Source organism: Sinohyriopsis cumingii, chromosome 15 (genome assembly GCF_028554795.1).
Source record: "Sinohyriopsis cumingii isolate HCF-2022 chromosome 15, ASM2855479v2, whole genome shotgun sequence".
NCBI lineage: Eukaryota > Metazoa > Mollusca > Bivalvia > Unionida > Unionidae > Sinohyriopsis > Sinohyriopsis cumingii.
In genome coordinates, this window is record NC_142975.1 from 59960459 (window position 1) to 59976537 (window position 16079).

The 16079-nt window shown below is 37.8% G+C and overlaps 1 protein-coding gene across 2 annotated transcripts in view; it reads right to left on the reverse strand.

The window, feature by feature from the left end:
- The window catches only part of LOC149781890 (E3 ubiquitin-protein ligase MIB2-like), an 81827-nt gene that overhangs the window by 38585 nt on the left and 27163 nt on the right, over positions 1 to 16079 (reverse strand). For both annotated transcript variants that reach the window (XM_089936081.1, XM_089936082.1), the window contains exons 7-10: positions 12475 to 12597; positions 11107 to 11211; positions 9729 to 9900; positions 1545 to 1681 (exon numbers count right to left, since the gene is read on the reverse strand). In XM_089936081.1, coding sequence (XP_089792207.1) covers positions 1545 to 1681; positions 9729 to 9900; positions 11107 to 11211; positions 12475 to 12597 — 537 coding nt within the window. The remainder of the gene's footprint in view (positions 1 to 1544; positions 1682 to 9728; positions 9901 to 11106; positions 11212 to 12474; positions 12598 to 16079) is intronic.

Sequence of the window (16079 nt, forward strand, 5' to 3'; positions counted from 1 at the left end):
CTAAGGTCCAGCATTCTTAGTTTTTATTTTATTTATGCTAGTTCCCTATGGATACTATTTATATATGTTCCCTCTGGTCCAGCATTATCAATTTTTATACTACTTATACTAGCTTCCTATGGTCCAACATCCTCAATTTTTATGCTGCATATGGTAACATTTTTTCCATACCAACAAAAAGAATACTGAATGGGAAAATTCTAAGCATCACAAGGCACCTCAACAGAACTTTAATGGACAGATGTACCAAGTCTGGCCAAAAGACTATTAATCAGTTGAAAGTTTTGCTCCAGAAATGAAAATGTTTATGGACAGACAGATGTACATATTGATAGATCTATTTCCCTCTATTGCATATCTGGTCGACAAAAGTGAAATATTCTTCCTAAACCTGCTTTAATAGCCCTTTAATTGGTATATGGTATATATAGTGTTTCAATGCTTACACTAAATGTGCTACATCAAAACAAATATTTCAATGGCAAATGTTGGATTCTCTTAATGACTTCTGTTATTTCTATCATAATTTGTCATGATTGTTGTTACTGTTGCTGTTGTAGGGTTTAACGCCATTTTTCAGCACACGATAGGCTATACATGGCGGTCAGTATTAATGGTGGAGGAAGAACCTGGGAAAATCCCGGAAAGAACCACCGACCCTCGAGAAGCTAATTTGCCATGTAGTTTCATTAATCATCATACCGACTATAAGTATCATCAAATGGTTTTTTTTGCTACAGAAAGAAAAATACGAATGATAGATGGGTTGACAGACTGTGGGGCAAAAACAAATTCATACTGATACTGAAACAAAATACTAACAGCAAAATGCACACAGAGACCATTTAGTCTAATATGTATACATAGCCACCTTGCGATATCTTGAATTATTTGGAGGTCTACTATGAAAATGTACAAAACCAAAAAAATACTGAAACTGAAGAACTGAAGGCACATCTGGACAACTAGTTTAATATCTGTACCAAGTATTATAGAGATATCTTTACTGGTTCTGCAGCTCTGCTTTGAAACAAAGTGTGATGGATGGATGGATGGATGAACAAATATGAAAATGTTAATCCACTTGTCTAATTCATGTACCATTTTTCAGAGAGATACCTTTAACAGTTTCAAATGTGAACTTATTGCCCCAGAAACTAATATGTGGATGAATGGATGGACAAAAGCATTAAAATAATTGAACCTAATGAATCGTGAATAGCAAAAGGCACATTCGGATCTCTTCTCTAATATGTATATTAAGTTTCAGGGATCTCTCTTTAACAATTTGAGAGATATTCTCCAGAAACAAAATGCTTATAGACAGTGGCCATAGTAACAGCTACAACAGAAAATACAGCAAAAGGGTTTCAAAAGTCGCGTTCATTTTTCAGGCCTTTACTATGCAAAATAAATATATTAACCTTCAATACCTTTGAGAATGAAGAAAATCATGCTGGCATAAAGGTTTTAGTTACTTCCCTTTGTAGAATTTGAGTCATGTACACATAACAGCAGATAGAACAAACTGACACGATACTTACTTTATCTGGGAATTTTTTGATGATGTCTTTTACTATATCTGTGTGTCCCTGGGCAGCCTCCCTAACGAGTCGGTCAGGCCCTGATTCTAATGTATGTAGTTCAGCTAGCTCATCTAAAATAGCTGACAAAGAGGCAGCTAAAAGGACAAACAAAATGCAGATGTATAAAATGTCAAATTTACTTTTTCTGAGGTTAATGGTAAATTCATATAAACTTCAGTGAACTGAGTGAAAGAAATTGTCTTGCTGCACATTCTATCTGAATCAAAGAGTATGTGAGAACATTAAAGTAACTCTTACTAATATCAGTGTGTTTATGTTAAATTCAGTTGCAGGTACTTTGATAATAGCCTATAATATATACAGGCTTGTAAGTCAAGTCCATCTGCAAACTACATAGACCCAGATCTACAACTGCATAATGTACCAGGAGATCAGGGTCAGTGCAGTTTGCAAAGATTAATCAATAAAATAGACGACATAGACTCTGATCCACCAACTCACAATGCCATGGCAGATCAGGGTCTATATTGTTTGAAGATCGTAAGAATCAATAATCTTAAAGTATCAAACAAGTTGAAATTTGTCGACTTTAAACAGGCCTTTACATATGACACTTCTATGCTATGAGTTAGTCTAAATTAAATCCACTCTGGAGATTAAATATCTATAGCCATAATATGACTGAGTCTTAAATGTTATTTTATAGCAATAAATGAAAATTGCTAAGCACGACTTTGCTCATGAAAATTAGAGCATTTGATGGAAAATTACTGTCTCATGTGTTCACAGGCTGAATCTGAGTATTCTGTAATAAAGAAATTATGATGAAATTACCTACACCATAAAATTCATTTATTCATAATTGGTTAAATCCCTTTGGAAGGATAACATCAATGCCAAAAATGCTGTAAAATTTGGTGGTAAAATATCACCTGGTGAAAACCATATGCTTTGATGACTGTATTACACTAAAATTGCATTTTCATCAATCGTTTTTCATCAATGGCTTAAGTTGACAATGTTAAGATTTTGCCTTGTAAACATCTCCCTAACTTGTGCACAACAGGGGTCCAAAAACTATACTATACATGATGATGTGATTTATCAAGGGACCTTGCAAAAAAAGGTAATAAGTGATACCATCCTCCCTGGACATTGAGAAAACTGTGAGGGAGGGTGTTTGGGCACAACTGGGCTGTCTAATGGCTGAATACTTGTATTATAGCTTTGGGAATAATTTTTGGTAAAGTGCTTTTTGTCAAGATGCTGAATATCTGAAAGATCATTAACATTATTCCAACTGCTTTCAACAACCTTCACATGAACACAAAAATATTGCATATTATGTCACTGCTTTTTGTTGATTCGTCTGGTTCTCTGCTTCATGTGGTATAGTGGAGTGCAATGCAAGGAGCACACAAAGCAGGGAACCTAAATGGATTAGATTCAATTTACAACCAATCAAGATTCCCTATTTTTTATAACTAGGGATGATCATTTTGTGAAACAATGGTCAACATGGAAATAATTCTTTATTGTTCTACTGTTTTATTGTGAATGATAACTTGTTTTCCTAACTGCATAAACAATCCCTGACCTGTGACTCTGATCTATGGTCTAAGTTTCACTGGCGAATACAGAGAAGCAAACAGGTTGTGCTGATTGATTTAGTTGGGTCTGGTGGTCTTCTGTGCTGATGCCACCAACTTGACCAGATCCAAGACAGAAACTCGAGAAGACTGAGTCTCCATGCCAGCCTACAGCTTCCACTTTATCTTGGATCAAAATGTTATATTCAAATGGCTCAAATTTCATGAGTTGTAATGTTCATTAGGCAGTTCTGATCTTGTGAGACATCTGAGGATGCCAAGCATATAACCCACTTCAGCCACAAAGCATGGGATTGAGGGATCATATCCTGTTTCCCAGCTTTCACTGACAGGAAGAGGCATTTGCATGTGCCACGACCTGTCTCTGTGTGTTTCAATTAGTGCTTGAGACAGCAAAGATGATCCTGCATGGCTGCTGTTCTTGACCTGTCAATGGAAGTGAGCCAGTGAATGATGACTCTTTGGTTACCAATGGATGGTGACCTATTTTTGACTACAAAGCCTGGTTGTGTCGGCCACTGAACCATCCAATCTAAGCTGAAGATAGCTTGGGTTGATAGAAAGGGCGTGTAGCTCACCTACCCTGCATTTGGAGGCTACAGCTATCAGGAAACAGGGCTTGTATGATAGAAACTTTAGTGAAGTGTGGGCTAGAGGCTCGAATTTACTCAAATTCAGCCATGTTAAAATGTAGGTCAGGTTCCATTTAAAACAAGGTCAGTGATTCTGGTCGACTGAGATCAAAATTAGACAAACCATCTGAAAGGTCCTTATCATGCCCAATGTCATATCTGCCATAATGCCAGAATGTGTCAGATATCATGGAGCAGTAGCCTATGATAGTGATGGAGACTACATGTTTCTCCTCAAAGAGCCAAAGAAAAAAGGGAGGATGTTATTGGTCTGTCACAAGTCCCTGAAAATGTACCACTTTTCCTTGTAAGTCATTGGAGTGGAGGGTTTCTTGCTCTTGAGATTCTCTCTGAAGGTTTAGGTTTAAACTGTTTGCTCATAACACTGTCTGGGTAAGAGCGATTTGTGCAGAAGATGGTCCATGCTGGGATGGAACATCCATGAAGCTTGGTTGCTTGATTTGGTGCCCATGTCTGAGGAGATAGGATGCCACAGCTGAGTTTTTGGACCTGATGAGAACTGTTTTCCCTGAGAGTAGATATTCCCAGAAGAGAAAGGCTTCAATGACAGCCTTCATTTTGAGAATGTTGATGTGCAGAGGTGGTTCCCACTTGCCGACGATGGTAGTGAGGTCTGTCAATAGGTGGGCACCCCAACTGTATGCACTCGCGTCAGTATATACTGTGATTGCCAGTTGGGACTTCTCCTGTGGGATTCCCATGGTCAGCCACCTTGGGTTGCTCCAATTATGTTTAATCATAGCTGCCAACCTTCCAAGCTCACAATTAGTGAAAATAGGGCAAAAAAGTCGTGAATTTGGACATGAATTCGTGAAAAATACCATGACAATTACTCCATCCACTCTGACCACTCTATCCACTCTGACCGTCAATACTACACTATATCAAGTTCGCAATATAAAACTAAAACACTGCATATATGCAGAAATATTTATTTATCAAGACATGATACTGTGGCAGACATGAACTTCCTCAACTGCTTGATTGTAAATTTGTTTTCTAAACAGTTCAGACTTCTTGTCTGCTGGTTGATCTTGGTGACTAAAATTGTTGACAAATTTTCTGCAGCTAAGGAGACCCTAAAGTCTGTCTTATTTTTCTTCACTAGAGAAAATACTCTTTCACTGTCACTGTTGATGAAGACATTTTCAAGATTTTGCATGCGATGCTGAACGGTAGTTCAAATCAGTGTTGGTGATGCATGCGTGGAGCAAAATTCATGTTAGGCACCAGTTTGTCTCAAAAGCATTTGTAAAACTACTCTTATACATATAGATTAAAATAGGCTAAAATGCTTGCTACTGGGCCAACTGTACTAATCGGCTGTAGATCTACTAATATCGCGACCGTTTCGGCAACTGCAAATATCACGACTAGCGCTTAACGGGAAATTGGTTATTTGATTAAAGATTTAGAATAATTGAGGATTGGAGAATTCACAAATTTTTGGCTTGTGGCGTGAATCCATGAATAGCTGAAAAAGTCGTGAAATTCACACTAAATTCGTGAGGGTTGGCAGCTTTGCTTAATGATGGAATCTCGTGTGTGGTCATGATTGCTTGATTGAGAGGACCTGAAAATGGGCACCACTGTGCCAATAATGTCATCTGTAAGGGGTGTATAACAGATGGCCAAGAGGGATCAGGTCCATTGCTGCACTGAATAAACCAAGAACTCATCTTGCTGAAATCCAAGTCCTGTTGTAAACTGACTCAACAATTTCAACAATGCTGGTTATGCAAACACTAGGAAGCCACACCAGATTTCAGCTGGTTAAGAACTCCAAAGCCTAAATGAGAAAGGATATCATTCCTGCAATGGAGCAGGATAGAACTTACCTTGTGTTTCTGGAGGATGTTGTCCTGGTATGCTGCCATCATTGTAGATGACATCGACCAGAACTGGTAGACAACACATTCCATAATCTGGGTATAAGCCAAGGAGCTGATGTTGAGGAAAGGGAAAAATAGTGAATTTATAAATGGAGTCACAGCAAGCGAAACAGAGAAACTTGTGAGATATGGGGTGGATAGGAACATGAAAGTATGCATCAGTCAGGTCAAGACTAAAATCATCCTCACCCATCCAGATTGACCTTGCTATCACCATCTTGAACTTCAGGGGTTGGTTGAGGCAGCTCAAGCTGAAGATGAGCCTTGGCTTGCCATTTGCTTTCTGAATTAGAAACAGCTATGAATAAAACCCCAGGGTTTGTGGCTTTTGCAGAATCTCCACCACCTGTTATGAGATGAGTGACCATCTCTCCTCCCAATCTACCGGGACTTTCATGAAGTGGAGAGAGGAGGAGAGGTGAGGGAGGTTGGATTAATGAAACCCAAAGCCCCTCTGAAATAACCTGAATCACCCACCCATTTTGAGGGAAGAGGGAGATCCAGTGAGCCCAAAATGCAGGAACAGGCTGCCCATGGGTAAGCTGCCTAGAGACAGTGGGGAGGGTATGTCAATGCTTACAGTTTGGAGGCTTGAAAACAGAGAAATTCTGATTCTTCCTGCCTCTGTACTGATGCCTCCTATGTTAGTTAAAATGTAGTCTCCTGGCATGGGGTTGGGATTGGTATTGCTGTACATCTGAGAGAGGAAATTCCATCCAGGTCTAAACGCTTGTGCAGGCAGGGGGACAGCAAGTTGAATCCGAAGTTCCTGAGCTGCCTGCCTTCGAACTTCTATGATTCATCCTCTACAAAGCAATGGAAACCAAAACAGGGTCATCCATAAAGCAGGAGTATGGTGCCATTCAAGTGATGTTGACTGCAGACATGCTTCACATCAGATTACGTCTAAATTGGCTGAAGCTGTCATAGTATGATGAACTGCTCTGTTAAGGACCCAAGCAATCCTGGCTATCATGAGGCGGAAGACTGCCAATAGAGCTATATATAACAGAGGTGCCTGGGTTACCAAAAATGGTGTCTCTCTTACTCCTTCCCAAAATCAACCTTTGCCTGGGCTTTGTAAACCTGGGTAGTGGTAAGGGGAGGAGGGCATTATGAAATGGCCAACACCCGACAGATTTCCTCAATGGCGGCTTGAAAACTGAATTCAGTCTGATCCATAGTCGTATCTGAACAAAAAAAGAGGATTACTGGCATCTCATCATACTCACTGTGCAATAGGCCCTCATCTGGGTCAGCCAGTAGCTCTGCACAAGTAATGCTGAGTGTCACTGATGACTCTGGCAGGTCGTATCTGTCAACATTGAAGGTAGACAGTGAATAATCATAAGTCCGACAAAGCTCACACTGCTGACTGGTGTTAGCTGGCAAGCTGGTGTGAATAGTGTGTGGTTGGAATGGGTGCCTGCTGTATATAAGGTAGTCTGGCAATCATCTGTATAGGTTTCTCCAAAGGCCTTGCAGAACAGACAGATTTCTCACTGAAATATCTGGTATAGTAGTGATAAGATGCCGGTAATGGTATGGCATGTTTTAAGGGATGATTCAAACAGATCCAACAAGAACCCCATGCTATGCTTGGACATGTGGAGGGACTTGAATGAACTGGGCTACCTAAAATTGGGGAAACTTCCAACTGAGTCAGGGGTATCACCAACAACGAACATAGGTTGTCAACCTTGATTTATTCTGTCTTTCCTTCCCTTCAGTGCTGAATGGATTAGAGCTCTGAACGTGCATTTCATGCATTTAGTAAATATTTTTACCATAAAAACCCAAGAAAAGAAAAGAAAGCAAAGATTAGCAATTAGTATGTGACTAACTAGCTAATAGCATAGATTAGAAAATCAGTATGGGACTAAAATGACAGACCAGATTTCCTCTGACCACATATTACAGATGATGCGTATCATAAATGGTGTATACTTAGTATAAACAAAACAAGAATTATTTTAGACTTCCAAGTCATGAAGTTACATATATAGCATTTAAGATACAAAAACAAAAAAATAAATCAGAAACTATTATTTAAAATTACTAAACCACTAAAACACTGTCAAAACTAACAGAGCAGTGAAAGTGTCATTTCAGAAACATGTAGCCCTGTTATGAACTTACCCACAATGCTAAGTTAATTATTAAACCACAAATGTATCAAAACAGCATGAAATATGAAAAAACTGAGCATAAATCTCAAGCAGCACTTTTGAATTTAGCTAAAAATATCTCCATAATGGACAGAGTAAGCAAATAAAGTCTAAGTCATGCTGACTCATAATGACATTGTATAAGTTTAACAATATTATGTTGGATGAGGGCCTTGAAAGACTAAGTCCAAAAAGGTGACAAAATCACTCAAAATGTGCAGAAATTGTAAAATAATGCATACAGCATGCAGCAGATAGATAAATCCACACAATAAATTAAAATTGAATGTTGTATGAGCCTACAGGAACACAAAAATTGCTGGACTGTCAAAGGATGAACTATACAACATGTAATCTTTACAGCAGCAAAGCTTAAAACTGGCAACACCTGGCAGTGCCATGGGGAAATAATGGGCAAGAGTTACTGCTCTTTGTCTATTTGAAAGAGGATAACACAATTTTTGTCTTTTAGTAGGGCTGGAATTGTGAGACAGCAGGCTAATATTTCTAACGTAATTTTGTGACTGGGGAACATATTAGAAGGAGAAATTTTGAAACCAGCTTCTCCACAATGAACTGTATATCAAAAACAAAGCTTTTTATTTCGCCAAGTATTCATTTCACTTAGTAGCCTTGCTATCTTTGATCACATTTGAGAATGAGTAGACTAAATTAAGGTCATTTATATTTAGCACAATTTAATATTTATAACAGTGTTTGGTTGATCAACTGAAATGGGTCGACCAGACACAGGACCAGAACCACGAACTCTTACGCAGGTATGCATGCTTTTTAACTCGTCTTTCATTCCATCACCTTTATTTGAAATAAAAGATGTAATTAATGTTTTGATACAAAGAATGTCAGATTTTAATTCAGTACAACAATACAACATTACTTCTGCAAGTCAGATACCAAGACATGGTCAGCAATTAATTAGGTTCTCAGAGAAATGCTCGTGGACATACCTACTATGGTAAATTTATCCATTTCACATTTGAATAAAAAAAGGACTATTGCGCTTATGATGATGACACTAAAACAAGTGAAAAATAATAAAATAGTAGGAATTTCACTTGAAAAAAAATTATTTGGGATTTATTTATTAAAGTGTTGCTTCCAGTATGCATTAGCAACATTTTCATGGATCAAAATTTCTTTGAATTTTTTATATTCTATACTAAGAATGTTGTTTGGAAAGAAAATTTAATACAATAAATGACTTCTTATTAAAAGTTGATAATTTCATGATGTTGATTCAAATTTCCAGGTTCTATCTACCATTTCGAATATAAAATTAGCAATCTATCAAGGTTTCAGACATCAATTTTGATTGCAATTTTCATCATGTTCAACATATAGGGGTAAAGTTTTTGGTATTTTCTTTTGAAAAAAATTGGATCCATGCCAGACCACACATTAAAAGTCAGTTCACAAATTATTAGGGTGTGAGTTATCAAGGGACTGGTGTACATAGGAGGAATCAATCAGGAATTCTTTCCTTGGCAGTGATAGTGCACAAGACTGTTGATGTTATCTTGTGTGAGCTGTCACACTATACCTCTGATGTCTGAGAGGAATGGATCTAAGCTGCCATAAATAGTCTGGTTCTTTATTCCTGACTGGATTTCAATCTGTGATTAAAGGAGGTACATAGGATCCACTTAATGTACTAATGCCTGGCGATAATGGACTAAGGTTTCTATGAACCAGGTGTCAATTAAGCACATGGCAGCAATATATTCTTAAAGAGCATCAGTTGTGAAGAGCGTGCACAAAATTTACTAACTTTCATCCTCTCAACCAAACCCAGCAAATATTAATATGAACATAAAGAATTAATGTCTGAAGATTATACCTGGCATTTCCTCTCTTTCATTATGTCCCATGGTGTTATTCATGTCTGTGACAACCCCATGAGGCACAGGAAAACAGTTTAGGGGATTAAACGTCCATGTCTGAGTCCCCACTTGGACCCTCAAGTCTCCATCTGGATATACTTTCAAGATCTGGCCAGTTTTTCCCAGGGTCTACATGAAAAGATAACAGTTTAGTCACATAAAATTAAGGGAAAAATTAATACATACTCCCTCAATACTTGAAATTAAAACAATATCCCACGTAACTTGAATCAAGTGTACAATGAACTGCATATTATACACCCAATGAAGTTTAAAATTCCTCTACAATGACAACTGAAATTTGTGTGCAAAACCATTGTTCTTGCTTTCAGTCTGACCCTGACCTCTGACTTTTTTTACCCCCAATTTCTGTTTCTTCCCTAAGTGCCAGTCATTCACAAAATCTGGGCCATATCTATGATGTGGAACTAAGGTTATTGTGCTGAAATCAATTTTCTTGTTTCAGTCAATGATCCTGACTCTTGACCTTTTGACCACAAATCAATAGCCTTCTTCCCTAATCCAGGTGCAAGCTATCAAAAAAGTTCACTGAGGAATGCAATGTGGTTTTTGTTGTTGTCTTATTAGCACTTTTAACACAATGTTGGCTTTGTTGTTCCAAGGAAATGTGATCTAAGTGCATTTCTGAAACAGCAGACATTTGGATCATGAGTCTGACTCTCTACCAACTTAGCCACCACAGCTCCCTGTGTAACTAATGCTTTTGTTTTGAAACTATTTTGCTTCTTCCAAAATGAATAACCATGACCTTACACTTTTCGACCTTGAAATTGATAGGGTTCATGCTTACCCAAGTGCAAGTCATACACTATGTTTGGTAACTGTTAAAGGATGGGCTAATGTTATAAACAAAATTGGAAATAGATGGACAGACAGAAATAACTTAACACAATATGTGCACCTACTCTCTTCTATGTACTGCCCTATCTGTGTAAATAAAAGATGAACTTATTACTCATGTTTCATGCATATGGATATATCATTTGATGAATATTTATTTACACTACTGAAATATACCTCAATTTCTAACTGAATGGTCTCCATGCTGACTTGTAAAAAAAAAGTTATTGAATGAAACAAAGAAAATTAAAATATCATTTCACTCGCTCTCTATCCGTGCTCATTTTATATGAAAAATTGGCCTAATGCTAATAAATGCTTATTATTCCTGTATTTTTTTTAACTTATGTAATTATTAAAGGTTAATCAAGTTAAATACAAATAAAGTTTTAGATTATTATTCTATTTGATTTAAAAAAAAAATATATAATGTCCTGCATGGCAGGTAATCAGCATTTTGTCAAATATTCTTACTTCTTTCATGCTATCATTCCATTCCCCATGATTTTTCTGAAGTTCTTTCACAGTGTGAATGTTGTCTGATATCCTCACAGTATCACTGACTGTGAACTTCTGAACCTGTAAAATAAAAGTTGTGGACGATAGTGCTTGAATAACAAAAAAGTAAAAGTAGAATTTGATTTTGACAATCTTTAAAGCACAATAATTCCACACAATATATTAAATGGGACCCTAGAATAATTTTATATTTGAATTTTGTTTATGGACCTTTCTGTGTCTTTTTGATTATATCATGTGAACGAAATGGGAACTAAGTGCCTTTTCCAAGGAAACACCAAGACTGCCAATGACAGAACAGGTAGTGAACCCATGACCCATGGATTACATATCCATTGCCCTATCCATTGAGTTATCATGGTTCCCTATCTTAAACACATGGTAATTGATTATATAATGTCAATTGTTACTGTATTATATAAAACTTAGTTCCTTACCTAGAAAAGTGAACAAGGCTACAGTAGATGTGTTATAGAACACATGACATAGCAAAATGGCATACGGAGATCAATAAGGCTACAGAAGATGTGTTACAGTACACATCACACAGCAAAATGGCATATAGAGATAAACAAGGCTACAGGAGATATAGTACACTTGACAGCAAAATGGCATATAGAGATCAACAAGGCTAGAGATGTTATATATACATGACACAGCAAAATGGCATATAGATATTAACAAGGCTAGAGATGTGTTGTATATACATTACACAGCAAAATGGCATAAAGATATCAACAAGGCTACAGGAGATTTGCTATAGTACACATGATATAGCAAAATGGAATACAGAGATCAACAAGGCTACAGATGTGTTATAGTACACATGAAATAGCAAAATGACATATAGAGATCAACAAGGCTACAGGAGATGTGTTATACTACACATGAAATAGCAAAATGACATATAGAGATCAACAAGGCTACAGGAGATGTGTTATAGTACACATGAAATAGCAAAATGACATATAGAGATCAACAAGGCTAGAGGAGATGTTATAGTAAACATGATATAGCAAAATGGCATACTGAGATCAACAAGGCTACAGGACAGGAGATGTGTTATAGAACACGTGACATAGCAAAATGGCATATAGAGATCAACAAGGCTATAGGATATGTGTTATAGTCCACATGAAATAGCAAAATGACATATAGAGATCAAAAAGGTTAGAGGAGATGTTATAGTACACATGACACAGCAAAATGGCATATAGAGATCAACAAAGCTAGAGATGTGTTATATATACATGACAGAAATATGATAGATATATACAAATGTCCCCAAAGATGTTTGTCAAAAAACAATCCAACATTTCTTACTTTATTGTTAACTTTGGTTAAAGCTCCTGGGTGAAAGGTCCATCTGTTACTGCATCCATCGTATTGAACTCGTACATCTCCACGCTCTGTGATCCTATGGACAGCCCCGATCTTACCAATAAACTAAAAATAAACATTCAAATGCAAACTATATGAATGAAAGATTATAATTAAGTTGTTGTTGTTGTTGTTGTGGGGTTTAACGCCATTTTTCAGCACACGATAGGCTATGCATGGCGGCCAGTATTATTGGTGGAGGAAGAACCCTGGAAAACCCCGGGAAGAACCACCAGCCCACGAGAAGCTACTGGCAAGCTTTCTCACATACCCACATTGGCCGAATCCTAGACTCGAACCCACGCAGACATAGGTGAGATGGCAATGATCCGTAACAGAGAGCGCTTTAGACCACTCGGCCACTCGGGGCCCCTATAATTAAGTAAAACACAAGATTGTTTCATAAATCATATTTCACAGGCCCAATTTTCTAGAAACATTATTTGAAATAAAGCGTGAGGGTGACCACCATTACTAGATACAACAGAAGAATAACTGCAGTCTTCAAAATGCAACATGTTTTGTTTCATTGTTATGTTCTCAGAAACAGTGAAAACTTTAAATGACTAAGGAAAGTAAATTTTCAATAATGCCCCATAAATCAAAACTAGGGAGAAAAAAATCATGTCAGAGTAAAACTGTGTTAATAATGTACATGATAGATAATTTGTCTGTAGACAATGATGAGATATCGATATTTAAGGTAAAATATGTTTATTTGACAATACTTATTTAATCATACGACATTGGATTTACCAATAATACCTTGCAAATCCAGCCCTCACAAACTTTACTAAGCTAAAAAGTGCTAAATGTTGTTTGTCATACCATGGTCTGTGGGGTGAGTATGTCTGACAAGAGTGATATCCCCTTAGAGAGGGACTGGAGCTAAATCCTGCAATACTTCAGTTACTACTCTGCAGATATGCATGTGCTGTCAGGTTACAAAAGTAACTGGAGATACTAAGAAAGTTGGCCCACATTATCATCAGGTAAGTGTTAATGACAAAAAATTAATTTTACTTACATTGAAATAGAAATACCTTTTACGTAAAAAAATGTTTCTTCTTCAAACACAATACCTGAACAAATTACATATGGAGAAGAGGTAAAAGTTAGAAGGAATAATATGCCCAATCTCCAAACCACTAATGTATATAAAGCTGCTACAAATGTGAAAGATGCTTGCTCGAGTTAGTATCTAGCAAATCAAGTGGCCACATCACTGCGAAATTGCAGAATGACCCTAGCAAGGGTTGTGCTGCTGCTGCTATAGGTCCCACCAGGTCAACTAGATCATTTGCATAAAAGAACTCTGAAAGTCACATCCAATTTCCATTCCATGGCTTGTATCACATCAGTTTCAGAAGAGTTATGCTTGAATGGTATGTTAGTGGTGCTGCCCTAACCTCAACAGCCAATATGAGCAAGATTCAATGGTCTTGGGTATGTTCTTACATGCAGAGTGAATGACCCATTGTGTACAGGACAATACAACCTGAGCTGAGATATCATTCTTTCCTTCTTACACTGACAGAGGTAAATGAAATCTCTCTCTTTTCGTCAACTTGGTTCACTTCAGGTACCACTTGATAGCCATTAAGGATCCTGCAGATGCCTCTAATGTGAAGAGTTCTACAAAGAATTAAGTTTCAAAACAATGGACAAAAGACAGATCATATAAGAACTTGAACCTGTTCAAGCAATGAAAGCCAGAACATTCATAAACATAACATATTCATCATGACAAAGTGGCAGAAAGTTTGGATTGACTAATAAAGTATGTATCTCACCTATTAGGCCTGCTCTAGCTAGAACAAGAAAGAAGCATGTATTGACGAGTTATGTAATGGCATTCCTTATGTGTATCCCAACAGTCCAAGGCTGGTACTGGGTATACGGAAATAGGGTGTCATCCAGGATCAAGATGGTGTTGAAACTGGTTAAGAAACTGTCTGGTGCTGGTAGGCTATACTTCCTTGGGCCAGTAATGGATTAGTGTGGGTACCAATACCAGAACTAATCACTTGATAATTGACAATTCCCAAACTGATCACTAGATATCCAGGCATCCAGGACTGGACAGTCACCACAACAGGTGCTTATGTGATGGAGCCTGAGATTGAGTTCTTGAAACATAACAGACACAGATGACTTTTGAATCCTGCAATGCAAGTGATGAAGCTGGCAAAGCCTGCTGAGATGGACAGCAAATTGGACTGGGAGTCTGACAATATTATGATATTATCTTCTCTAGCTATTCAGTGAGTGATTGGTCAATGATCCAAAGATGGTAACTAGCATCCAAGACAACACTGTCACTGCAGCCATGGTTGGTGCTAAAGCTGTCTGGTGTTCCTGCAAGAATTCTTGATGGTCCTATAATGGTAGCAGGTATCTGGGACGGTAGCAGGTATCTGGGACCAGATCATCATTGTAGCCTGTGCCAAGTTGGCAAGCCATGATGGGCCATTTGTCCATAATGGCACAGGGCCAATAAGGGTCCATTATTTTACATCTGATCGCAAACTCCAGTCTTCATGGATAAAGGCCATACTTCTTTGTATGCTTGTGCTGGCTCCATGCACCAGGTAAGGGATTTTAGATCACTGTAGACAGTCTTTCCATGCATCAGGTAAGGGATTTTAGATCACTGTAGACAGTCTTTCCATGCATCAAGGGATTTTATATCACTGTAGACACTCTTTCCATGATCAGGTATGGGATTTTTGATCACTATAGACAGTCTTTCCATGCATCAGGTAAGTGATTTTAGATCACTGTAGACAGTCTTTCCATGATCAGGTATGGGATTTTAGATCACTGTAGACAGTCTTTCCATGCATCAGGTAGAGGATTTTACATCACTGTTGACAGTCTTTCCATGCATCAGGTAAGGGATTTTAGATCACTATAGACAGTCTTTCCATGCATCAGGTAAGGGATTTTAGATCACTGCAGACAGTCTTTCCAAGATCAGGTATGGGATTTTAGATCACTGTAGACAGTCTTTCCATGCATCAGGTAAAGGATTTTAGATCACTGTTGACAGTCTTTCCATGCTTCAGGTAAGGGATTTTAGATCACTGTAGACAGTCTTTCCATACATCAGGTAAGTGATTTTAGATCACTGTAGACAGTCTTTCCATGATCAGGTATGGGATTTTAGATCACTGTAGACAGTCTTTCCATGCATCAGGTAAAGGATTTTAGATCACTGTAGACAGTCTTTCCATGCATCAGGTAAGGGATTTTAGATCACTATAGACAGTCTTTCCATGCATCAGGTAAGGGATTTTAGATCACTGCAGACAGTCTTTCCAAGACCAGGTATGGGATTTTAGATCACTGTAGACAGTCTTTCCATGCATCAGGTAAAGGATTTTACATCACTGTTGACAGTCTTTCCATGCATCAGGTAAGGGATTTTAGATCACTGTAGACAGTCTTTCCATACATCAGGTAAGGGATTTTAGATCACTGTAGACAGTCTTTCCATGCATCAGGTAAGGGATTTTAGATCACTGTAGACAGTCTTTCCATGCATC